This window comes from Cnephaeus nilssonii, assembly GCF_951640355.1.
Source record: "Cnephaeus nilssonii genome assembly, chromosome: 5".
In the NCBI taxonomy this organism is placed as follows: Eukaryota; Metazoa; Chordata; class Mammalia; order Chiroptera; family Vespertilionidae; genus Cnephaeus; species Cnephaeus nilssonii.
This window is the reverse complement of record NC_137076.1, coordinates 89,828,196-89,855,990: the sequence shown is the minus strand read 5'-3', so window position 1 is coordinate 89,855,990 and position 27,795 is coordinate 89,828,196. Positions and strand designations below refer to the sequence as shown.

The following is a 27,795-nucleotide window of genomic DNA, read 5'->3' as shown; positions in this document are numbered from 1 at the left end:
AGAGAGAGGGAGGGTGGGAGGGAGAGGGAGAGAGAGAGAGAAAGAGAGAGAGAGAAGGAAACATCGATGTGAGAGAAATTTGTATTGCTTGTTCACTGATGTTTCTATAAAGCTCAGTACATGATGAATCTTCAAGAAGTATTTGTTGAATAAAATAGAATGAATGACCCTCCAATTTACAGATAAGAAAATGAGGGTTGGAGTAACTTCCGCAAAGTCTCACAGGATTTCTATGTGTGTGCCTGAGTCTAAACTTCACTGCCCTTTGCAAAAGGCACTGCCAAAAGAGATTCAAGTGTCAGACAGCAGGCAGGGCTAGATGACAGGCAAGTGTTCTTTTAGGCTTTTCATTCTATGTGGATGCAATCAAAACCAAAAAGGCACATTGATCATGCTTTCCCCAGGGAGTCCTGAATTTCCAAAGGAACAAGATAACTTGAGAAATCTATTGATCTCCCATTTTTGTCATGCTGTACAGGTGACAAGGATCAATGGAGATTTATACTCTTCTGCCCATGACCCTTCAATTTTAATTTGTATTTCCACCCAGAGTCCCACAACTTTACCAAATGCACTGCTCAGAGTGCCCACACCTTAAGTCAGTGCCACCGTCTGTGTCAGCTCTGTTTTGTCAGCTCCTTCCAATTCAGAGAAATGTCTCCCCCATCCTCTCCAGCTCCCTGCACGCAAAGCCAGCAAGCCCAGCCCAGCTGTCCTCTAATCTGCCTGACACACACTCATTGGCCCACCGCCTAAGGAGGGGCGGGGCTTCTGTCTCTCGGGGGCTCTTCAAAAGAGATCCTTGCAGAAAGCACTCACCCTCCCCTGCCTCCTGCACTGGGGCTGTGCTTCCCTGTCTGTTTTCTCTTTCCTTTCTGTCTCATCTTGGGACAGAGGCTCTTTCCAGAGGAAGCTTGGGTCTTGGATTTTAATGTCAATGATGGAAAAATATGAGAATGTCTCCTGGATCCCCCAGCAGGAACTGGAAGATCCATTCAAGAAATATCTGAACAGCACAGAGGACTACCTGACCTTTGTCTGTGGGCCTCAGCGCAGCCACCTCTTCCTCCCGGTGACTGTGGTGTACACCCTGATTTTTGTGGTCGGGGTCGCTGGCAATCTCCTGGTGTGCCTGGTGATTCTTCGGCACCAGACTATGAAGACACCCACCAACTACTACCTCTTCAGCTTGGCTATCTCGGACCTTCTGGTCCTGCTCCTTGGGATGCCCCTGGAAGTCTATGAGATGTGGCGTAACTACCCCTTCCTGTTTGGGCCCGTGGGCTGCTACTTCAAGACGGCCCTCTTTGAGACTGTGTGCTTCGCCTCCATCCTCAGTGTCACCACGGTCAGCGTGGAGCGCTACGTGGCCATCCTCCACCCTTTCCGCGCCAAGCTGGAGTGCACCCGGAGGAGGGCCCTCAGGGTCCTGGGCATCATCTGGGTCTTCTCTGTTCTCTTCTCTCTGCCCAACACCAGCCTCCATGGCATCAAGCTCCACTACTTCCCCAATGGGTCTTTGGTCCCGGGCTCTGCCACCTGTACGGTCATCAAGCCCATGTGGATCTATAATTTCATTATCCAGGCCACCTCCTTCCTCTTCTACATCCTCCCCATGACTGTCATCAGTGTCCTCTACTACCTCATGGGGCTCAGAGTGAGTATCCCAGCTGGCTGGCTTAGGGCAGCATCCTTTTTTTTACTCGCTGACTCCAAGTTTTGTAAGAGGAACTTAGAATCGGAGAAATTCAGAATGGGAAAGGAGCATAGAGTAACACAGAATGAGCTCAGAGGGGAAACCCAGAAGTTAAAGGACTTGCCTCAGTTGGACAAATAGTACCCAAAAATATAAATTATTTCCTCTAAATCACCTTTATTATTCTTCCCTCTATACCCGGGGTTCTCAAACCTAGGTGTTCCTACAAATTATCTAGAAACCTTACTATGGGTAGCAATATGCAAGCCCCTCCCCTGGGGAAATTCTGATTCAGTATGTCTGAGGTGGAGCCTCATTCAATAGCACAGGTGGTCACCCCTGGAGAGCCAGTTTCACAGCCTGCTGTCTTTTTTTCTGCCCAGATCTATGGCCTGCACTGAAATCTTCCTTTGCACCAACTTGGTCTGAGTATAACATAAACTATCCCCGCCCATTTATACTCCAAGACAAATACAGGGTGGGACAAAAGTAGGTTTATAATTGTGAGTACGCAAAACACATAGTTTATTCTTGTATTATTGTTGTTATTATTATTGCCATTATTATCATATTATTTTCCATATAAACAACTGTAAACCTACTCTTGCCTCACTCTGTATACAGTTTTACAGTCAGACACTCTCCTGTGATTGCTTTGATTCTATCAGGTTTGAAATATCAGGTTAAAATGCAAAAATATGCCCTAAGCCAGATCAGCTTGGCCTTCTCTTGAGAAGGTGGAGATTTGGGGCTAGGGAGGTAAATAGAGCACATAAAATAGAGTAGAAGGCAGTGTGAATAAGAGATTGCTGGGATTAATAGAAAATTATCACTGCTTGTGCAACATATCTTATACTTAGAGGTTCCTTTTCTGTGCACATAATGGTAAATCAATTTCTTCCTTTTTTTCTATTTTTTCCGAGTCTAAATAAGCTGAGAGAAACTGTTTTTGAAGAGGGTAGAAGTAAGTCTATGCCGTTCCTCTCCTAGTATACTCTGCAACCAAATTCATAGAGATGGCGTCTGCCTGTGACAGTTTTATACCCTTTTAAGGAGGTGGCTTGTGTAGGAAACAATCGTGAGGCCATTTAGACTCTCAGGTCTGAAGCTCACAGTCTACTGTGCCTTTAGGCAAGCCACACGACTGTCTTCTGGAATTACTTTTCACATTTATAAAATGAAAAGGTCACGTCAGATTATATTTAAGGCTCCTTGTAGCTCTAACAGTCTGTGATTCCTTTAAAAAACAAGAATGAAAAAAATGTGTGAGTAGGAGCCATGTGAGTTATAAATTGAAAGAAAAACAAAGCTGACATCACATTTACATCATATGCTTCAATTTGGTTCAGACACCACGTATGTCCTAACAATTAATATATTCTCATATCATTGGTGAATACACACTGGGCCTAAGGTGAATGGCAAGTTTGAAATACGAAGAATAAATTCTAAGTACACAGATGTCTAGACATAGAAGCAACTCTAATCAGGCAGAGAACTGTGCTAGTCTCCTCCTGAAGGGCTGGCCGCTATATTCCCAGAGACATATGTTTTCCCAGAGAACCTCACAATCATGTCTTTAGAATGCTCTGTGCATTTCACTTGGGGGTTAGGACTTCTGCATGATTCCAAATACCGTGAGTCCTATGAGAAATATCCACCCCAAACTGGTCAATACCATCTCATCCAACACCAAGCAATCACTTACCTTGGATCAATTTGGAGGAAATATTTGATTTGAGTAAGAAACACATACATTTCCCCACCCTAAACAATTACATTGAGTTTCATTTTGTTTTGTTGTCATGAGACTACAGCTATCTTGTATCAGGAGTTAAATGACAACTCAGACAACAGCTTAGAAACCACCCAAATTTGCTTTGTGAATGTAATACAACTTCCAGCCTCCTGTTCTCAGGAAGGATGAAAGGATTCCCTGCTTAGAAAGTCACTCCTAGAGGAGTTTAAAGATCTGTAGACTGAAGTCAGGAGATAGGTCCTAGTCTGTGTCATTGGGCTCTGGGCCTTGCACATGCTATATTTGCTCTATCTTTGCCTGAAATGTTCCTGCCATCTACCACTACAATCCCTTTTACCTTTCTAACTCTCACTTTCAATCATGCTTCATTCACACTTCCTCAGGGAAGCTCTCCCTGATTCCCTAGCTACACCTAGACCTTGTATAGGTACTCATGGTTCCTGGTGATTTCTCTTCCTTACATATTCCAATTTAAAATTCTTGTTATATTTCTCTCCAACTTGACTGTAAGATGAATGAATGACTGCATGCATGAATGAATGAATGAAGTTGAATTATTCCCCTACTTGCTGGACTTTAGCTTCTCTACCTTCAAAACAAAAGACTTGGAAACATTATCTCAAAGGGCTATTTTGATCTAAAAGATTTTAAAGAGACTTAAGCAACTCTGAGGATGATTATTATTGATTCCCTTAGCAAATCTTAAGTTATGATAGACTCTGGGACCCACTGCCTTCAAAAGGCGTGAAACTATAGGTTGATGAAATCCCAGGATGGGGGAAGAAGGAAGAGAGCCACATGTATGCTTGAAACTGAGTAGTCAGTGCAGCTTCCTTCCAGGACACAAGTCTCCACGGAGCTTCTTTCCATATATTAAACATGAAGGAGATGGAAAATATCCAATCCCAGGGCAAGTTTCTCCTATCTGGAAGGAGGTTCTGCTGAAGCTCTCACAAACTGCTTGTATCTCCTGCATACAGCATTAATGCTTGAGTTCAGGGACATGCATTATGGATTGCAACAGAATTCAGCCATGCCAACCAGAATGGAACTGACTTTTAAATTTAAAAAAATTTGTTCAGATTGTAGACATATTGCTCAGTTGGTTGAGCATCAAACCATGCACCAAGAGGGTGCCAGTTTGATTCCCAGTCAGGGCATGTGCCGGGTTGCAGGCTCGATCCCCAGCAGGGGGTGTGCAAGAGGCAGCCAATGGATGTTTGTCTCTCTCCCTCTTCTTTCCTCTCTCTCTAAAACCCAATAAAAACATATGATTTTAAAAGAAATGTTCAGATGCTACTTAAAGAATCACCATCTCTTCCAATAAGGATGAATATAATTTCTAAACTCAGAAACATGTGCACTCTTGTTAGTAATATTAGTAAAGTAGAATTTCCCAAATTGTGCTTTTCAAGATAGTACTAGGTATTCCACTAAAAGGAGTTTGGGGAAGGTATTGTTTAGTCAGAGAAGCATTATCTCCCTTGAGGCTGGGGTGAGAGATGTAGGGTGTGGAAGGTGGTCATGGGGGAAGGGTGATACATTATGCTTTATGAAGATTCATAGTGCCCATTAGCATATTAAAGGCTCAAAGAAGACCCACAGTGGAGACTATAGACTTCATAAAACAGAAATAATACCTGTTTTGGCTTTCTACAGCCTATCCACCACATAGCAGATAGATTACATTCGAATAGATGTATAATAATTACTGAATGAACTATAGGCCCAGTGCATCTCACAGTCCAGGACACCTTGGGGGATGTCTGTGGGGAGTGGGCCTAAGCCAGCAGTCAGACATCCCTCTCACAGGACCCCGGGCTCCTTACCACCCACCTGCCCACCTGCTCACTGCTCCTTAGCACTGTCGTGGAGGCGGGAGAGGCTCCCACCACCGCCGCTGCACTCACCAGCCTTGAGCCTGGCTTCTGGCTGAGCGGTGCTGCCCCTGTGGGAGCGCACTGACCACCAGGGGGCAGCTCCTGTGTTGAGCGTCTGCCCCCTGGTGGTCAGTGCGCATCATAGCTACCAGTCGTTCTGGTCGTTCCGCTGTAATGGTTGCTTAGGCTTTTATTATATAGATGACTGGAAAAGCCTATCTAACACTTTTTTTTCACTTCATAATTTCACATTTTTCATAAAATGCCTATTAACATGCCATATATAACAAGGGTTCTATAGAACAGCAGATGATAAATGGTTGTAATGCAACTTGGCCACATCCACCTGTCCAGTTGAGTTAGATGATCTAGATCCAACTCCACCTCCAACTTATTGTTAAACTTTGACAAATTCTTACATTTATTTGAATTCTCAATTTTTGGTCTGAGAATGAGTGTTAGAGTTACACTTCTCAGATCCTAACAGAAGGGAAAATGTTTTCTTTCTTAACATTTCTTTCCACTTCCCTTGCAGCTAAAGAAAGACCAAACCCTTGAGGCAGACAAAATAACTGCAAATATTCAAAGACCCTACAGAAAATCAGTCACCAAAATGTTATGTAAGTCCTCCATTTTGTTTTTGTTTGTTTGTTTGTGTTTATAAAAGGAAAAGAGTTGCATTTGGTGCTGAGAAAGTGCTTCTGAGTATCAGGATCAAAATTCTCGAAGTGTAGGATCATGGTCTGGTCTTCCATGGCTTACTCAAGTTTCTAGCACCTCTTTGATTCCTGTTTCCATTTTTAACACTCAAATCAACACACTAAATTGCATTCACTGTAATACGCTATGTGCTTTTTGGTAAATCACATCCACCCTGCGAGCTTTTGAGCATCTCTTTCTCCCTCTAAGCAGATGTTTTTAAACTTATTTTTTATGTATTTATTTTAAAATATAAAGAAAACTGTGAGTGCGCCATTTAGAAAATGTACAAACCACATACACAAACATTTTATAACTCATTTCAGGGGATCATGAAACCCCTGCTACCCATTCTTGGACTCCATGAAACACTTTACCTCCAGATTAAGAACAGCTGCCCAAGAGTACCCCTATGTGGTCACTGTACCTATGACATTGCATGATTTTATATAAATAATGTTTAAAAAATACATAACCAGGCACTGATTCACACTCTCCCAAAAGCATTTGATAAAAAATATTTGATCGAGCGCTACCCTATAGGAGATAGTGATGGGAGAAAGGAGGTTTATGATATACTTTCCAAGTCAAAAACTAAGGTTTGGAAGAAACAAATCCTCCAGGCTAATATGTACATGACACACTCACCATAACTATATGGTGTTTATGAACAAAAAATAAAACCTGTGCAAGTCACCAAAGTTTGTCATTTCAACTCTAAGACTCATCTTCTTGAAAATGTTTATTCCCTGTTGGCACTTGACTTTCCCTGGTAAGAAATCTCATGCCTTTATTATTGCTCCCCTTTCTCCTCGATTGTAATCTACTCTCACAAAAAGACTTGAAGTGCATGCATGTTAAAATCACAATGATAAAATATGCTGCAAAGCATTTGCCTTTAGTATGGAGGGTTCATTTTTAAAGCAATTAAAATTTTAATTACGGGGAATTGTAGGCAGTAGTGAGCAGATTAGGGACTTTTTCTTGGAGAGGTAAACTCAGAAGAAACTTCCAGATATTCCTGAACCACACCGCACAGGTAAATAACTTAACTCTGAATATGTTTAATGCCAAAGGAAATATATGTACTATTGAATACAGAAACCTCAAGTGTGCTCACAAGTACAGAGAACTGTAAAATAAACACCCATGTACCCATTACCCAACCTCAAATATTATCAACTCATAATGTTCCATCTATATCACTGTCTCTCACTTGCCCCTACAAGAATATTTTGAGGCAAATCTCAAGCATCATGTTTTGGAAAAGGAAAATATTTCATAACTTCAGAAGAAGAAAAAATATATATTTATATGTGTGGAGATTAAACACCCCATAGAGTAACTGCAGTAGCACCTATTGCTGTCTTGGGAGCTGAAAATAAGAAACTAGAAAGTGCAATTTCTTGTGAATCTATAGTTATTTCAAAATAAAAAGTAAAAACAAATAAAAAGAAACTAGAAGCAATTCTTTAGTCTAGGAACATCTAATATAATAGACACATCCCCCATCCCAATCAAAAGATGCTTGTAAAGGATTATTATACTTATGATTGTTCTCTTTCTCTCTCTCCTCTCTCACCCATTACAGAATTTTAAATGATTAGATTCAGAGTAGCTTTTAGTTCTTACTGGAGTAACAAATAAATTCATACTATAGTCAATAATTTTTTATTAATCTATGATCAAATGCTTGAACACAACCATTGTATTTATATAGCCAATTTATGTGGTTCCAACAGTCTACTTGCAACATAATTCATTTCCCACAATAGAATGTTTTTGGAATAAATTTGATACTATTTAAAATGTTCTAAAGGAGACTTACATTATATAAGAAATCTTGTACAATCATATAGAAAACTGATCCTAAGTCCTATATAATTCGTCCGTATGTTTAAATATTTTATGTAGAGGCTCCTCATGACCTAGTTAGTCTGTAATGATAACCAAGAGGGAAGGGAAAATGCTAGAAGGAATGGATGAACTTAGTAGCCATTTGATACTTATTCTCGTTTTGACTGCCTTTTGTTCTCCCATTCATCCTTCTTTTTCAGTTGTCTTGGTCTTAGTGTTTGCTATCTGTTGGACCCCATTCCACATTGATCGGCTCTTCTTCAGCTTTGTGGAGGAGTGGACTGAATCCCTGGCTGTTGTGTTCAACCTCATCCATGTGGTGTCAGGTAAAATCTTAGCTCCTTTGGTTGCATCACAAGTATCTGGGTAATCGCAGCTTCTTTATTTTGCTCAGAGCAGTAGGTTCTGTCTGGATCTACTGATTTATCATGGGGGCCTGCTGTACTATGATGAAGTCACTTGATTTTTTATTTTATTTAAATATCGATTGGGTATGTTACTGGTCCAAAAGAAATGTACCGGATCACTACTTTAGATGCTACTTTATGTAAGACCTCAACTCTAAGCACGATGACTATAGCAGAAAAATGGTCTAAGGAGTGATTGCCTTGATATTATTTCCAATGACCACATGATTGAATTGGTTCCTATTTATTAAACATCCATGTCCCTGAAATCTTGTATTGTTTTTAGCAAGTGTTATATCCTCATGAAAGCCAACCAAAGGGTATTATTATTTTCATGGTGCATCAGGGTCTGTCTTTAGGCTACTTTAACGCTGCTTGTTGAAGATACTAGAGAATGTGGTGGAAATAGGGGTGGGAAGGTCACTAAGTCAGAGGACCTGGATTTGCATCTCACTTCCACCATTAATTTTCTGAAGAAGATGGCTTCCTTTATGTCGGTTTCCTCAATTATAAAATGGCAATAACACCTTCCCTGTATAAATATGGGCTAATGGTAAGAAGCAAATAAAATATTAGCTACTAAGAAATTTTAAACTGTAAAATGCCATATATCTTTCTATAATCACCACATATTATCATCATCATTTTACTGTTGAAGAAACAATTCCACAAGAAAAAAAAATGGCTTGCCCAAAGGCATACTTCTGACAAATAGTAAAAGCAGGGTTGGGGCAAAATCATCTAACTTCAAGCTCAGAGTTCTTGAGCCCAAAATAGATCAGAGAATGGCTATGTAGGTCCCCCTTCCTCAGTCAGTATGTCTGTGAGCCTTGGGTTCACACCACTTCTGTCCCTCTGCTTCTGCTAGTCACCAGCTGGTTCAGAGAGGCAAGATAAGATCAATTTGTGCAAATTAAGCTCCAGATGTGCACAGAGCTAAAGCAATAGCATTCATATGTATATTGAATATCATGTATATTATTTATTTTCTACACTCTCTTTTTATTTTCAGCAGGCCTTGTGTACAGCTTATACTTGGACATTAAAACTTTCTGTTATGTTAAACTATTATTTTAGACAAAAATCTCAAAATTATTTACAGCTCTTATCTTCAAGATAATCTGAGAAAAATGGGGTGTCTAAATAAACTGGCAAACACCACAAGATCACATGAGACTTGACTAGCTGACTATCCCTCTCTAAATGTAACAAGATGACCATTTTAAGACTTTAAAATTATGGTATTTATAACATTTTTCTGGTAAGATATAATCTCTCCCTCCCTTACAGTACTAACCAGGTGAAACCTTAAACACTACAGAAAATGTCTCCAACCAGCCTTTTGATCCCCAAGTTATAATACTTCCAATCATTGACCATATGCTTGTCAAGCCGGTTGATTAGAGTTATGCACATTCTGCGTTATTCCTGCAATAAATTTTTAAAATATATTTTATTGATTTCAGAGAGAGAGAGAGAGAGAGAGAGAGAGAGAGAGAGAGAGAAACATCAATGATGAGAGAGAATCATTGATCGGCTGCCTCCTGCACGCCCCACTACTGAGGATCAAGCCTGCAACCCAGGCATGTGCCCGTGACCAGAATCAAAATCGGGACCCTTCAGTCCTCAGGCCGATGCTCTATTCACTTAGTCAAACTGGCTAGGGCATAAAGATTGCTGCCTCTGCATATTTGTGCATGCTATGCCTTCTACCTTCAGAACTCTCTCCTCTTTTGCCCAACTCTCCTACCCATTTCAGGGTCTGGCTGGAATTTGATCACCCACCATTAAATCATTCATAACCATCATACTCTTTACAGTTATGCCATTATATGAATTTCCATAACATGGCTATTAGTATGACATATTTTGCTCTTGACAGATATCGTTTGGTATTGCTCTAATATTAATTATTGATGTAGGGCAGAGATCTTGCCTCTGTAATACTATTCCAAGTTCTTGGAAAACAGCATTACCTCCTAATTTACCTCAAAGTTCCTGGCACGTAATAAGAGTTCAATCAATATTTGTTTATTGAGTGAATTAATAGTCCATAGAAATGTTTTCCTGCTCTATTCCTTTATTCCCAATTCTGTGCACAGGGCCTATGGCACTTTTCATGTCCTGAACTAAATAAATGACGACAATGATGAGCATGTTGATGACAGTACAGTACCTGTCACTTGCTTTATATCCTCAACCATTCTCTGTGGATAGTATCTCAATTTTATCCTCACAATAATCCAGGGAGGTGAGTTAGGGTTGTATTATAATTCCCGTTTTATAGAGAAGAAAATTGAAGTGCCAATTCTGCCTAAAGTCTTAGAATAAATAAGCAAAGGCCAAGATCAGAAACTAAGTCCTCTGATTCTCAACCTTAGGCTCCTCGTGGGCTTTGGGGAAATAAAATAGGATATGGTAATAAAGGATGAGCATATACCAAACAAGAAAGTGACAGTGTGCAAGGCACTTGGTGGAGAAAATAAATGGAAAAATGCAGTTATTTAATAAAGTTGGACATTAGGTGGGAAGAACCATGGAAGGGAAAAGTGAAGTAAGAAGAAGCACTGGGAAATATTTCTTTGAAGAGATATTAAGCATATAAGGAATCTCAGCAGGGACAATGCCTTGACTGACTTACCATTCCTCCATTGCTTACAAGTTTCAAATTATAGATTTAAGCACAACTCCAATGAGACAAAAACATCTCTCTTCTTCTGATAGTTAAGCATCTCTCATTAATGCCGTGGGAACATGCTCTTTAATTAAACAAGTGTGGATCAAAGGAAGTTGCAGAACATCTCAGAGAGATCCCCTGCTGGCCTAAAATTTGCCAAGACTCTTTAATCTTTCTGTGTTTGATTCCTATGTACACAGTTGGTAGAGCATTTTGTATCCCCAATTAGTGTCTTGTATATATTATCACTTCCAAAATAGGCAATCATGGGGATTCTAGGCTTTGTTAAACATTTATGCTTCTTCCTAGCATGCCTCTCACTCAATGTCTCCTCGGTGTGTCTATTTAACCCCTGCATTCCAGGTGTCTTCTTCTATCTGAGCTCAGCTGTCAACCCCATTATCTATAACCTACTCTCTCGCCGCTTCCGAGCAGCGTTCCGGAGTGTGATCTCTCCTTCCTGCAAACAGTGGCACCCCCAGCATCACCCACAAGGGCCACCTGTCCAGCGGAACATCTTCCTGACAGAATGTCACCTTATGGAGCTGACTGAAGAGGCGGGCCCCCACTTCCCCTGTCAACTGTCCATCAGCAGCTCTCACCTCCACACAGTGCACTATTCGGGACAGACCCCATGAAAGGAACTCTCAACGAATTGACATTCCTCTCTGCCTCCACAGTTATGGGAGGGTCAGCCCATAACTTATGCCTTTTTATGTGATAATGGGGAGGAAAATGGCTCTCCGAACTTATATATCCATTTCTAGGTGTGTTTTTAAACAAATGTGAAAATTGCTACTTAAATCTGGATCTAAAACCCACAACCTCTTGACAGCCTGGAGCCCCTTCACTAGTTGATGAAGAGAACATGACTAGCAAAGTAGGGTAGCTATACTTTGAGTATTTTCCACTCTTGCAAATGGTTTTTCCTGAGTCATCCTCACTCTGAGTCAGGCTGTGGTCACTCTAACAACTAATGGTCCCTGTCAGCCACAGAAGGAAGACATGTAGATATGGTTTTCCTTCCCATGATTTGAAGGGTCCATGCCACAGTTCCTCCACAGCAAACTACTTACCCAACTGCCTCATATTCTGCCATCATAATGTGATTCCTTAGAGTCTGAAGACTTGTACTTTTAGAAGAGTCTGCCTGATAACATGGGAATGATCCTTACAACTATTACCCCCACCATTCCTACGCCCAAGTCATTATCAGTCAGTCCTCACGAGGAATGCGATCAGATACAAGTTCTACCTAGAGAAGAAGGGGATGGGGTAGAAGGCTGTGGTGGAGGATCATAAGATACATAAACTATACCAAACACAAACTTAGTTATTTTCACAATTTGGTCTACACTTGGATTTCTAAAGTCTAACTTCATAAACAGAAGTGTGGTCTACTACTATCTTGATAAAAAGACAAGCCAAATGATAACTACTGGTCTCAAAACCATTATTTTCAGCTACTCAATCCTGCATTACCTATATAATACTCCTCATGTATAATATGGGAAAAACCTACTTTCCTGACTCATCTTCCATCATATCATCTCAAGAAACTGTATTACTTGTTCTTCTTATGAAAATACATCGCAATTTTCTCAGCTGCACATATTTGCTTATAGACTGCCCTTTTTATCGCCAGTCTCCATCTTTTTCTATCCTACCTATCCTTCAATGTCCATCTCAATGTTGTACCTCCTCCGTGAAACATTGTTTGATGTATTTGATAGATGTGGTATCTGAATTCTCTGTCACTTTATGTCTTGTAAGCTTTTTCTTCACTCTGCTTTGTATTTCTGTGATTTATATTCCTGCTTTGCCAGAATGTAAATGTATCAAAGGTATTGGGTATCGTGTGTTCATTTTTGCTCTTGCTAGAACCCTGGAAATATATCTATTACAATGGTAGGTGTTCAGTAAATACAGGGAAAGTGAGTTGACTTCACATTCCAATATACTGAGTCAAACAACAGCTCCAAAGAGAACCATGTTAAGAACCAGAAGATTCTGTTTCTGACAGGGATGCCTGACCTCAGTTGGCCATTTAATTAGGTGAGTTTATAATGGTGTACCTGCTGTGCCTGCGGTGCAAGAAGGCCCTTTCCAGTTCCCGGGTTCACTGATGCTGAGATATGCAAGTTCTAGCTTTTAGTCTCCGAATTTTTCCTAAATTGAATGAACCATCCTATTGAAAAATTGGGGTCATGGTCTCTGATGTCACCATTTCTTAACTGAACAGTCATCTCCAAAGGGATTCAATATTTTTAAAAATTTGTTTTGCTAATCACAAGCCAAACTTTAATGAATTATAATTCTCCAGTGATGATTTATTTTGGTGAGCAGAACTCTCTGGTCATTTGTGAGTTAAGTTGAAAAGATTTGGCAAAACAAAACCTCAGAAATGGAGGAGAAATGAGTTTCTTTCTTGCCTTTTAAAGTAGACACATTCTTGATGAAGATCTAATAAGGTCATTATCCTTAACATCAACTCCCAATGACTAGGCCTAAAAACGCTGCTATTATAGGTGGATGGATAGAAAAAGAAATAACACTAAAACTGAAGTTAGTAATTTGGTTGTTTGATTAAAACTTTGGCCTCTTTTATATTTTCTCCTCATTTACCTTTTTTTCCTAAAAATTTATAACCCCCAAATTATCACTAACTCACTAACTCTTTCATTCAACAGATCTTAACTAAGTACACAGTCGGTGAAGTGCATGCTCCAGGTTATGAATTCCCTGACCCTGAAAGTTTGCATCTAATAGAAGAGATTGTTTTTGAAAACCATTACAGAGTTAATTATTCAAATCTAGTTGTGAAGTGTGCTACAAAATACAAGTACTATGAAACTATATTAAAAAAAGGTATTTGGCCAAGTCAGGGGGCAATAGGTTTAATTAAGCACATATATACATATGGGAAGTTTATATTTCAAAGTGAAAATTGAAATGCACATGTCCTAGAGTTAGTTTATTTAAGAGTTCATACAAAATTAGTAGAACAAAGAGAGACAATAAATTTTCAACTCTACTCATAGCTGACCGCATCATCTCCTCATGAATTTCCTGTGATCTCTGAATTTTAGAATAATGATAGAAGAGGTCAGTCAGATAAATGCTGGCAATTTAACTCTTCTGCAATGAGACAGTGACTTTTGAGCTCTCTAGTAATTCACAAACTCAGTGAACTGAAGCTATGACATTCAGAAAGTTGCTTGCCCAATTAGTTGGTCTAGACCAGAGAGAGAGCAGAAATTCTTAATCCGAGACTTATGAACAAGTGTCAGAAGGCCCAAGAATCCACTGAAATTGATTTCTTCATTATTAGTTTGTCCTTTTTTTCTTGGCAACAAGATTTATACTTTGATTAGCTTCTAAAAATAGCCTATGACTTAAATTATCATAATCACTGTTGTAAAGTGCCCTTAGCAGTCATACATAAGGACATCCTTTTAATGGGTGAGCTGTAGCTGAATGAAGACATTGCAGGATAATTAAAAGTGTCATTATCCCAACATAAAAATCCAGTATAGATAAGTATCAGCTGTTCAGTGATGTGCTGGTGCCAGTGAGGACTGGTTTGCAAAATTGTTACATACATAGAAATTTTGAGAGCCTGTTGTCAAATGATAGCTTAAAATCAGCCACAGTGGGAATATTTACACCATAGAAACTGGACAACACCACACCTCAGCACATCACTAACTTTAATATGCTAGCAATCTGCCATCTTGAAATAATATGTGTGATTTGTTTGTAGAATAGATGGCCAATAACACTGTTATAATTACAGACCACTTAAAATTGTGGTTAACTCATTGACAAAAAGTAGTCAATGGGCCAGATTTTGACCCAGAGGTAAAAGATAAAATAATCAAAAGCATGCTAATTATGATATGAAAACCTCATCAGCATTTTATAACTAAGCTAGAGTGGAAGAATTACCCTTGGATGCTGTCCATTAATATTAGTGCAGAAAATAGCAACAGAGCTACTCATTATCTTCCCTTTATATCTGTTTTAAATATCCCACAGGATTCATTGTAAAAAAGATGCACAATTTCCACATTCTCTCTACTTGGCTGGAGACTTCATTTTTTAAATTTTGTAAATGTGTGGAAAGGGACTATATAAACGTTATAAAGAAGCTTGAGGTTGTACTGGATTATGCAAGCCAAGCAAACAACCTACCCCCTTTTCGTTTACATCCCCTTTGAATCATTAAATCACATTGGAACTCTGCATTAGACATACATATATGTTATACTTTGAAAACATTTTCTAGGTAAAGTCAAGATTTGAAAGTTTTAACTAATTTTCATGTGGCCTAGAAATTGCTGCATCTACCTAAATTATACTATTGCCAGTGAATATATACATAGTGAAAAATATATATCGTGAATTCAGTAGGCTGGAATGGTTATGTTGAGCAGGTTTTTTTTTTTTTTAAAAGTTAAAAGAAAAGCAATTCATTGTTTTCAAAGATATGAAATTAATTGTATGTTAAAAAACCTACACTAATGCCTAAATAATGATTTGTAAGCAAGTAGATATTTTTAAATACGGCTTAACCAGACTTGGGTAAAGCTTGCTTATTTGACTATTATATCAACAGAAGGAATAGCTTACCATAATTGTATGTTTCCCTTTGTAAATGTTGAAAATGTTAATATTGGTTCTAACTTGATTACCAATTCCTTAATGATAGAAACTGAAAAAAAGCTTTATTTCATAACATTCATTTGTACTATTATCTAAGTTTTCACAGCTTTACTAAGAGGGAGATATTGTTCCTATGCCCCCTTTTCAGTTGACAAAATAAGACTTATCCTCACTTCTCACTTAGTAAAATAGACGAGTCTAGATGAGTCATACAACAGTATTTACATCTCACTCATATAACTGCAGGTTAGCTGTGGTGGCTCCTTTCTACTCTATCCCAAACTGGGCACTGGCAGGAGACACAATGGTCACCCAGAGTATGTGTTTCTCAGGGTGAGCAAGTCACCTGGCCAATCCTCAAGTTACAAGCTCAGGAAGCACACCTGACTCACCATGAGGCCATTCCCCACCAGGGGGGGTATGTATGATATTCCCAGAAGGAGTGGAGCGACGTGTCAGGACTAGGGACACCCATCTGGTAAGTGGTACAGTGAGTTTGAACCCAGAACTACATGGACTGCAGTGTCTGAGCTCCCCCATTACACTACACTGATTCCACACGTGACTCTACCTCATTGACATCATAGCAAAAGCCTCTCAGTTGAATGTCACCCCCAATATTACCTCATTTACTTCCCACTAAATCACCAGTACAGACTAGAGAACAAACAACAGTATGGACACTGGAGCCAGATGCCTGGGTTCAAATCCTGCCTATAACATGCTTAGCTGTGACCTTGAGCAGGTTTCCTAATCTCTCTGTGGTCCAGTTTCCCATCTATAAAATAGACATTATGGTAATATCTATATCATGGTGGTTATATAAGGGTTAAATAAATTAATATACTACTCCTAACGGTCTTATGATCCTGCCTGACACCTAGGAAGTGCTAAAATAAGTGTTTGTATGTCCAGTCGGTGTTGCTTAGTGGTTAAGCATTGACCTATGAACCAGGAGGTCACAGTTCAATTCCCAGTTAGGGCACATGCCCGGGTTGTGGGCTTGATCCCCAGTAGAGAGCATGCAGGAGGCAGCCAATCAATGATTCTCATCATTGCTGTTTCTATCTCTTCCTCTCCCTTCTTCTCTGAAATCAATTTTAAAAAATGCTTTTAAAAAATAAGTGTTTGTTTATGAACCTACATGTAAGAAAATTATGTCAATCTACTGGTGACATTATTAAAATAAATATAAGACTTTTCAGAAAAAAAATGTTTGTAGGAGAATAATAACTAGGAATGGGGGCACTTATTTGTTTCATGAAGATATGTTATTTTAACATCTCCTTTTGTTTACGTTTTTAGAGAATGTTACTCTCTGGCAGCATTCAAATGTAAGATGATTTAAATGAGCTCTACACCAGGAAATGTGTCAGGCTTTTTATTTTTTCTTGTAATCATTTCTACCAGATAAACAAGCTGCCCAAGATTCCATCAGCAATGGCTAGGAGCTCATTAATAATGAAGGCACAAATATGTATTAAAGATTGTTTCGCTGTTACATGAAAGATTAATCAATATTATGATAGGGAAGCCGCAAAGCCACAGGCACTCAGGCTGTTAAGGATGGCCAAGCATTTTAATTGTTTTTGAAGGCCTTTGGCCTGTCTTCCTATGGGGAATTAAATGTCTGATTTGGGGCTCTCAGAATTAGAAGACACAGGGCTAAGGATCCAACTAATGTGATCATTCTAGCCTAGACACCAAGCTCAGAGATGAATGACGAGGAGAAAGCCTCCGGGGTATTGATTGTTTACAGTACATGTAGAAATGAAAATGTACCTGCATAGTCATCCAGAAACACTCTCACAGACACACCCAGAATAATGTGAGACCAAATGTTTGGACATCCCAAATACATAAAATTAACCATCACTGGACTTGTGCGTACTCTCCACACAATCATTTCAGTAGTTCTGGAAATTACACTCTAGTAATTTCATTTTATGTGTGTGGGATAAGTATGATTCATGCTTCGTATGAATAGTGTCCCATCCCCACCCCCACCCACCCACCCGCTGACACAGTCACTAGGAAACACCTTATCTCTAGGCCTTGAATTTCTACCTCAAAAGATCATGTCTCTTTTACATTACAAATACTTGTAAGTTATTAACATTTGTGTGTTAATTAATTTACAGATTTTTCTCTTAAAAGAAAAAAAAAACCAAGATATTACAGAAAAGGAAATCATTTGTGTATGCCAGATTAAGTATGGCTCCGGCTAAACTTGTGGTCCTCAATGTCTGGAGACATTTATTGTCACAAATAGGGGGATGCTCCTGACATCTAGTGAGTAGAGGCCAGGGATGCTTTTCAACATCCTACAGTGGCCAGGAGAGCTCGCCCCACCCCCCCAAAAAAAACCCTACAAAATATTATCAGACCTATGATGTCAATAGTGCTTTGATTGTAAAACTCATGCCTAAAGGAAAGAGGGTAGGACCCCCTTTAAACAGAAATTGATTATTTATTTGAAAACAATGTCCAAACTAGAAGGATCTTCGAGTATAATCAAACTGCCTCTCTGTTGACAAAGACACCACGATTCGGGACTGCAGTGCCCCAGAAAGGACCAGGGCCCGTGTCTACTGACACCACTGCAAGACGGGTTCTGGTGACTCAGCCCACAAAATAGAAATCTGATTAACAACTGAATATTTTTGTAGCACTTTTTCAAAAGAGAAATCATTTAAGATCATGGCATTGCCTCATCTATACCTGTGAGGTGGAGCCTCTAAAGTTCCCATACAAGGATGCTCATCTCTTGGCACTCAAGTCCATGTGATGTCACTTTCGAGATTAGATTACAGAAAGACTCTGGCTTCTCTCCTGGGCATGGACCCCCTCTCCCTCTCCCACAGTTTTCTCTGGGAAGCCAGCTGCCGGTGAGTTTGGAAGCGGATCCTCTCCTCGCCAACCCCCAAAGTGCCTGTGGGACTGTGAACCACTGGATTACAGCCCCTGAGAGACCCTGAGCCAGGGTACCAGGCTAAGCCACACCCAGGTTCTTGAACCACAGAAACTGAGATAATAAACATGCATTGTTTTATAAATTTTGTAGTGATTTGTTATGTTGTTATTACAGTCAAAATGTAAAGATCTTAAAATTGTTTAAGAGGAGGAAAATCTTTAAAACCCAGGAACTTTCAATCAATTTTAGAACTATTTTAGTCAATTGAATTGAATTGAATTCTAAATTGAAGGTGAAATATAATGAGACTACCATCATTCAGCCTCTGGGTATATTCGCTAATAAAACAATTTTAATTTGTATGTTGTTAACACTCGGGGCATTACAAGAAATAAATTTTAAAAGAAGTGAAATCTGTGTTTACCCATAATTCCTATTATGTTTATTTATGCACTAGAAGGAACTGTCTCTTGCAGAATAAAAGAAATATCACAACATCTAGTTGGTACAGTTTTTATTCACATCTAATGCATTTGCAGAGGAAGACTCCCTAGAGATACTGAAAAAATACTTGACTACCCCCAAGTGGACACATGAGTTATTTTTAAGAAAATAAAATGTAAAATTGACACTGTCTTCCAACAACAACCACAAAATGGTATGCAATGATTATACATCAGACTCAGTATCTCGGAGCTGATGAGAACTTTAAAAGTTGAAACTTTGAAATTCAGAACCCTAGAACTGATAAGATATTTGCATTCCCTCTACAGTCCGTCTTATGCTCGTACATTTCTAGTTTGCTGCCTACCAAAGCAGCTTGCTCTCTCTGCACACAGCTCCAGTTGAGTTGTGCTACAGTAAGTCTTCATTTTTCTTGCGAACTGTATGTAAACCACACAAGATCTCATGTTGTCCATTCTTAATGTTCTTCATGGTTTCCAGAAAAGAAGATGCTATCACTCTCCAGAAAGTATATTCAAACAACCCAGAGCACTGGATCGTAACCTTACTGGGGTGTTATCTTAAAAACCCCTCTAAAAACTGCTGCCTTTGGGAAAATTGCAACTGTTTCTGACTTACAAAGAACCCCTTAGTCTTTAAGACTCTCAAATGTTCCTAGGTTCAATGTGTTAATCATGCCTCCGAGAGTTCAGTTTGCCAAAATTTCAAACTAAAAGTCTAAAACCAACTGCCCCTCTGGCTCAGAGGTTTCCCTAAATTATAAGTGATTTTGGAGTGAAACTCAAGCTTAGGTACCAGCCTAGAGTTTTACTCCAACACTTTCTACCAAGTGGGGCAAGACTACAGCTTACGAATTCCTTTGCAAACTCTAGAAAAGTATAGTTAATTGCTGAGGAAGGAGAGAAAATTGATTGTATAAAATGCTCAATTACAACCACAAAAGGTAAAATAAGAATGGAAAACAAAACTGGGAAACCAAAAACAAGGACGACAAATAGAAGACAGTAAGGAATATGGTAGATATTAGTCCAAAAATATCAATAATTGCATTGAATGTCAATGGTCTAAATGCATCCATTAAAAGACAGAGATTGTCAGACTGGATCAAAAAGAGTGAAAGTAAACTCAGATTAGTTGTAAATGTATATTGCAAGTTCTGGGTCACTGGGGACAAAGGGGGACACCTATAATACTTCCAACAATAAAGATACATTTAAAAAAATAAAGTTGAGACCATTGTTCCTCAAAATGTGACCAGTGGACTACATGATTTGGAACCTCTAGGGAGTTTGTTAAAACTATGCAGGCTCCTGAACCTGCTGAAATGGAAGCTCTGAACTGGAGTATAAGAATATAAGTGATAATAGAATCTCCAGCCTGGCTAGTGTGGCTCAGTGGATTGAGCATTGTCTTATGCACCAAAAGGTTGCTGGTTTGATTCCCAGGAAGTACACATGCCCAGGTTTTGGACACAATCCCCAGTAGGGGGCATGCAGGAGGCAGCCAATCGATGTTTTTCTTTTTCTTGCCTTTCCTTTTTTAAATCAATAAAAACGTATATTTTTTAAAAAATCTCCTATAACTTATCCCACTAAGGTCTGAGGACTGCTTGTTTAGGCCAACATTATTGAACTGTGTTTCCTAGAAGATTGGTCTCACTATGAATTCTGGGAACTATAAAAATTATTGAACTCAGACAACTTAGGAAAAACCAGCATCCTCTACCATTGCAGGGCACACTTAATTGTCCCTAATTGTCCATCCCTCTTCATTGTCCTCCCCACCAGCAAAGGAGGAGGACTTGCATATAAGAAGGAGTTGCATATCAGATTATTCAGAGTTCTAGAATATGATCAGATACAACCACTGTGCATTAAAAGCATAAACAAGGCTCCACTCCCTTGCCCACACTTCCACTTAATAAGCGGCTACTTCTGTGACTGTTCCCTCGTTTTTCCACCTCCTCCAAGCACATAAGTTAGGCTAGAGCCTGCTCTGCCGACCTGCCATATTGCTCCCCATCCATCTCTTTCAACTTCCTTTATTCATGAGCCTGGCATGAGATAATATTCCAAGATGCAAATCAGGGAGAGGATAGCAATCCCCTTGTCTGCCTTAAGTTATAAAGTGTGCGTTTCCATGGCCGTTTCCAAGAAAGGCCTGTATTGGGGTACTGGAAACTTGAGCAGTCTTAATAAAGTGGCATTTTTGTTGTTCTTACTCCATTTTTTCTTAGGATATTGCTTGTCCAGGAACCCTATGAAAAGAAGAGGTATCTTTCAGGCCAGATTTAGGCATTTTTAGAACGAGAATCATCATATCATCCTAATTCCTGTAAGATTCCATCCATCAACCTGCAAAGCACATTTTATCCCCTTTTAGAGACTCACAGGCATAGTGGCGTGTTAAGGGATCTGTAATGTCCTGCAGTAAGTGAATTTGCTTAACTTTGTTTAATTTGGAGTTCTCATGCCTGGGAGTACAGTGTATTCCAGTGAGGCCATCTCACTGAGGGCACATTTAGGGAAATGTTAGTATAGACGGAGGGGGAGGGGGAGGCTTATGGGTCAGCAACTTCATTCCTTAAAGAGGCAGATAGTAAATATTTTAGGCTTTTACAGACATGTACTCTCTTTCACAACACCTTAACACTGTCACTGTAGCACGAAAGCAGCCAATGACAATATGTAAATGATATCCATGTGGCTGTGGTCCAATAAAACTTTATTTACAAAAACAGGTAATAAACCAGTTTTGGCCCATGTGTTATGGTTTGCTAATCCCTGGTAAAGACTAAAAACACTCAAGTGACTTGCTTTGTTTTGTTTTTAGCATTTTCTCCTAAGTCTACAACCTAATCCTGTTTTAAAGTCTTACTTCTTTGATGAGAAAAACTATTGAAGGCAATAAACAGAAAGAATGGATTCATTGTTTTGACCTAAACCAGTTATAGTTTTTGCTTTTTATATTCTCTCTCTCTCTCTCTCTCTCTCTCTCTCTCTCTCTCTCTCTCTCTCTCTCTCTTTCATCTGCAATTAAGAGCTCTAGCCATGACAACTGGCTTTCTGGAAAGCATATTTTATCCCCATTTCTGGGAAGAAACTCAAAGTGGGAGAAAAAAAGGTATCATGGCCAAGAAAGGATGGGAACAAGAGAGAGCAAACATAGAAGGGCAAAGAGAGCCTTTGCCTAGCACAAATCTACAGGTTTTCCCTTTTTACTTCCTTCTAGAATCTTCACCATTAGCAAGATAGCCTTGCTGTCCTTGGATTCTGATCTATGGCGGGGCGGGGTCGGGGGCGGGACAGGGCGGGAGGGTGAAGTGGGGGTGAGGAACATTTCTTCTCCCTGGGGACAAAGAGAGGTTAAAAGAGTAGAGAGAAGACAGCCTTGACTTCCATTTAAGATTAGAGTGACCAAAAATTATAAATAAATCCATTCTCTTCTATATCTCCTTCTCAGTGTTTTAATAAAAATGTTGATCCATTAAATAATCATTTTTATGCATACTATATACTTCCTCTCCATTTATCTGCTTGTCTTTTATAGCAAAATTCCATCAGTCTACATTCTCAGCTTCCACATCCTCATCTTCCACAGTTACTTGAAATCACTCCAGTCAAGCTTTCGCCTCCATGACTCCAGGAAAACCACACTTACTAAGCTCACCAATGACTCCAGGTGTTAATTTTTGCGTGACCTCTTCACACCACTGATTTATTCCATCCTCGTCCTTATTGAAACCCTTTCTTCACCTGGCTCCCTGGATACTGCACTCAACTTCCAGCCACTTAGCAAGCATTTCTTCACCACCACTCTCATCTAAACCCTCCTCTCTTACCTGATATATCACATAGCTTTGGAACTAGTTTTTTTTATTCCACTTTTGTTCTCCACAGACTCTTCTCTACCCAGGACATGGTGTGATGGTTGATTTGATGCTTAAAAAAAAAAAATCTTGATCTGTTCAAACTCTACTCAGCATATGCCAATACACTCAGAACAAAACCCAAACCTATAGATGGCCTACAGAGGCCCTGCATAAAATGTGGCTCCAATAACTCTCTGTCTTGCTCCCACTCCACCCACAGTACAATGGCTCATTCCCATCTCATGGCCTTTGTGTTTGCTTTCTTACCTGCCTGTAACAGACTTCTCCCAGGTGTTTGGATGGCTTGTATCTTCACTTCATGCAGATTTCTATTCATATATCACATCTCCAAAAACCCTTCCCTGACCAACACTCCCTTTTCCTGTCCATCCACTTTACGCTACTTTAATATTCTTCAAAAAGCTTATCGCATCTTGGTTTATTGGTTGGTCTGTCTGCCCCAATAGAAAATAAGTTTTGTGAGGGCAGGGACTGTGTCTGCATTGTTCATTGCTCTATCCCCAGCATCAAGAACCCTGCCTAGAACACAGATGTTCAGTAAATATTTGTAGAATGGACTGGGAACTGGGATATAAAATACTTATAAGTCATATCACTTAGCTTTAATAATGTTCTATAAATCTAATTCAAAGTATGAGGTAGGAAATGTTGAGGAGTCATGTATATAACTACAAAGACATAAGGCAGAATATCCTATATAATAAAAGGGTAATATGCAAATTGTCCCCTAGACTGGGAGTTAGACCGGAGTTTGACCAGGGGGCGGGGCTAGCCCGCTAACCACCTGGGGACCCTGCCCCCCTGCCCACCCAGCCCAATTGACCCTGATCGAGGCTAGCCAGCCAGACCCCACCTGTGCACAAATTCATGCACCAGGCCTCTAGTCTGCTATAAAAAAAGGATAAGTAAAATTTTATGAGAGCATGGTTGGGTTAGAAATTACCTCTGACCAATAATTAAAAATAAATCAAAGGCTTTACAGAGCAGATGACATTAAGCTGAATGTAAGAGAATGCATAGTATTCTGTTTGAAAGAAGAGAAAGAAGGCATGAAAAATGCTAGGGAGGTAAGAAAGCATGTTCACTCATTCATTTAATGAATATTTATTGATTTTCTATTACAAGCTTGCCAGGCATTGTTCTAAATGCTAGGGATTTGGTAATGGATGGAACAGAATACAAATTATAGCTTCAAAAAGTTTACATCCTAGCAGGAAGAGTTAGTCAATAAGAAAATAAGCAAAGAGCCCTAACCAGTTTGGCTCAGTGGATAGAGCGTCGGCCTGCGGACTGAAGGGTCCCAGGTTCGATTCAGGTCAAGAGCATGTACCTTGGTTGCAGGCATATCCCCAGTAGGAGGTGTGCAGGAGGCAGCTGATCGATGTTTCTCTCTCATCGATGTTTCTAACTCTCTATCCCTCTCCCTTCCTCTCTATAAAAAATCAATAAAATATTTTTTTTAAAAAAAGGAAAATAAGCAAAGAAATACAGCAAATGATTTCAGATCATGAAATAAGCAGGGTCACAACACCTCAGGGGGTGGGATAAAGAACTCAAAAGGATTGTGCAAGAGATAGAGGCACTGCTTGGAACAGACTTGTCCCAGAAGTTCTCTCAGGGAAGTCCTGGGAACTAAAGGATGAGCAGGATCTAGCTCTGCCCAGAGATGAAGGAAAACCATACCAAGTCAAAGGAATGGCGAAGGCACAGGCAGAAGAGCCATGAGTATGCCTGCTGACCGTTTCCAATTCTTCGCCGCCCAGGCACATTTAGGGTTGCACTTCCTTGTATTAGATCAGATGACACTAAGCTGGACATAAGAAAATGCATCGTATTTTGTTTGAAAGAAAAGGAAGAAGGAACTAATCACAAGAGGCCTTGTGATTAATTCTAGCCTCTAAATTGTGAGCAGAAGTAATGTGTATCATTTCATTGTTGACATAAGATCTGCCAGAGTTATGTTTACCCTCTGGAATAACAATTTACAAATGTTGGTAGGAATGATGACTGCTTTGTCATCCTAGGTCCCTGAGTGACTGCAATAAACAGAGACCTGTGCTGATGATACATAATGGGCTTATAGTAACATTTAGGTACATTTTTGTGTGGCCATACTTTCATTTCTCTTGGATAGATGACTAAAAATGGAATTGCTCATGTTTAACATTTCAAGAAAGTGCCATACTGTTTTCTAAAGTGACTGTACCGTTTTATATTTCTACTAGCAATGTATGAGGGACCTAATTTCCCTGCATCCCCACCAACACTTGTCCATCTTTTTTTATTACAGTCATTCTGATGGGTATGATGTCGTATATCGTTGTTGGCTTGACCTGCATTTCCCTAATGATTAATGAACACGTGATTTAATTGAATGTATGCACGGAGACCACTGAAGAGGCTCTTTCAAAAGTCCAGGTGACAAATGATGGACAAGGTGGTAGCAGAGAAGACAGTGTGAACTACACTCCCATGTGGCACAAAGAACTTGAGCAAACACTGTACTAAGAGACAGCCTGGGCTTCACCTCACTAGACCAAGTCTCTAAAGTGACCCTAGTCCCCGTGCTGAATAGAAATGTTGCCAAACCACAAAATGTGCATTGCTCACACTGGCACTGCCAAATCATTTTTGGTAATTCTCCACTTACTCTTTTTTGTAGTTTTCCATTCCCACCATAGCTCCCTGAATCATGTTGTACCCCCCTATTCACTTCCGCATAGCCCCATTTTGTTCCCTGTTTTCCCTTTGAAAACATCAGTTACCTTTGTGTTAGTTGGAGTTGAGCTCAGTTTATACTGGAGTCTCTCTAACCCACTGTATTAATCTGAATAAAGTCTGTGTTGTTGCCTTTGACAGGTTTTTGGTGCTGCTGCTCTTTGACCAGGGAAAGAAGACACATTTCAGAGATAGAATGAAATCTCATGATGAAGGATTATGAGCAAGAAATTAAAGTAAGGAACAAGTCAAGGTTGACTCCTAGGATTTGGTGCTGAGTAGGTTCTGAGGTGGTTAAAGGTGTCATTTAGTGATACAAGAAAATCTTGGGGAAAACATGAAAAAAAATTCAAAAACTGTTTTTAAAATACTAATTTGACATGCCTGTCATATATCCAATCATGAATAGTAAGAGTCAGATGAATATATAATCTGGAACACAGGAAAGAACAGAAGATGCCAATACAGATTTGGGAGCCATAGTCAACCATTTGGTATTTAAAGCCATGGGGTGGATGAGATCACTGAAGAGAAATGTGTAGACAGAGAATTTGCCCAATCAGTGGAGAACTCTCACAATTAAAGGTAGGATTGGGAAGTAAAAATCAGGAGAGAAAAAAAGATAATACAAAGAGGATACAGATGTGTAATGCACAGCATAGGGAATAGAGTCAATAATATCATAAAAATTATGTATGGTGACAGATGGTTACTAGACTTATTATGGCCATTACTTTGTAAGGCATACAAATGTTGAATCACTATGTAGTAAACCTGAAACTAATATAATATTGTATGTTGTATGTGAACTATAATTAAAAAATAGTTTGGGGAGAATTTAAAGGGGCAAGAAAATAGTATGAGAAGGTAGTATTCTAGACACCAAGAGAAGAATTTCAAAAAGGAGAGGGTGGCCAACAGTAAATGGTGAGCAAGATGGTCAAAGAAAGTGTCCATCAGTTTTGGCAAATTGATGGTCATGGACAGGAATGGTTTTAGAGAAGTAAAGATGGTAAAAACAAAAAAACAAAAAACATATTGCACTGGATTAAAGAAATTGTGGGAGATAAAGACCCAGATCTGGTGCATTTAGACCAATCCTTCAAGAAGATTTACTGTGAAGGAGGAAAGAGAAATATGATGGTAGAAGAAGTAGAATTTGGATCAATGTAAAATGTGAGAAACCAGGGTATATTTCTATGCAGTAGAAATTATTTGGTTGAAAGGAAGAAACTATGGTGCAGGAGATGAAACTATAGAAGCAAAATGTTTGAAAATGTTTGAAGAACTGAGATAGAGAACATAGTAGACTGACCCTTGATAAAAGCAGTGAAAGGAAGGAAAATAGAAAATACAGGCAGGAATAAAGATACGTTCTAGACTTGATATGTGTATATGAGAGTTACTTCTGCTTCTATTTTCAGGCAGTTATCAAGAGTGAGGGCATGGGAGTATGAAAGACTGTCCCAGAGAGGAGAAAGCAAACTTACCAGGAGGAGAACTCCAGGCAGTGTAAATGCCCATTTGAAGTTTGTGGTTTTGAATTTAAACTGTAACACACTAGTCACTATACAGTGTGTCTTTTCCATTTAAGTGTAGATGTTTATCTGTTTAGATATAGAAAGAGACAAGGTAGATAATGAGATTCAATCTTTAAGGCATTTAGCCAGGCAAACACATCATAGGGCTAGTAAGGCGAGGTTACTGACGGGTTTTACAAGGAATGAGTTACATGATTGATAAGAGTCTGAACTGGGTAAAGAGGTAAATATAGATAAGAGGGTTGTGGTCAGTGATGCAAAATGGTGAGGTCAATGCACTGGCGACTCAGTTGGGGTCAAAACATTGTTAGGAAAACCAGATGATTAATCAAGTCAGAAGCATAGGAGTCAGTGATCACAAAGAAAGATGCCTGAAGAATTTAGAGGTGATACAGTTACTGATGATAACAAAATCTAGGATGAGGTGGAGTGGAAGACAAGAACATTAGCGGAGATGCCAGGTGGCCGACATGGAAGTTGCTGGCTGACTAGGCTTCCGAGGAAACCACTTCCAAGCCACCGGAGGCCAAGACAAGTGAAGGTGGCGGCACCGGAGATCCAGTAGAGTCGCTGCCGAGGCCAGGCCTGTCTCTGACCATCGACGAGGGCGGACAGGCGCTTCATC

General features: G+C 39.6%; 1 protein-coding gene across 1 annotated transcript; it reads left to right on the top strand.

The window, feature by feature from the left end:
- Nucleotides 1–931: 931 nt before the first annotated feature.
- Nucleotides 932–11,613, top strand: NMUR2 (neuromedin U receptor 2; the record flags this gene model as incomplete). Its single annotated transcript, XM_079770287.1, has 4 exons — nucleotides 932–1,657; nucleotides 5,871–5,955; nucleotides 8,092–8,217; nucleotides 11,339–11,613. The coding sequence occupies 4 exons, from the start codon at nucleotides 932–934 to the stop codon at nucleotides 11,611–11,613; spliced, it is 1,212 nt and encodes a 403-aa protein (XP_079626413.1).
- Between the last annotated feature and the right edge of the window lie 16,182 nt (nucleotides 11,614–27,795).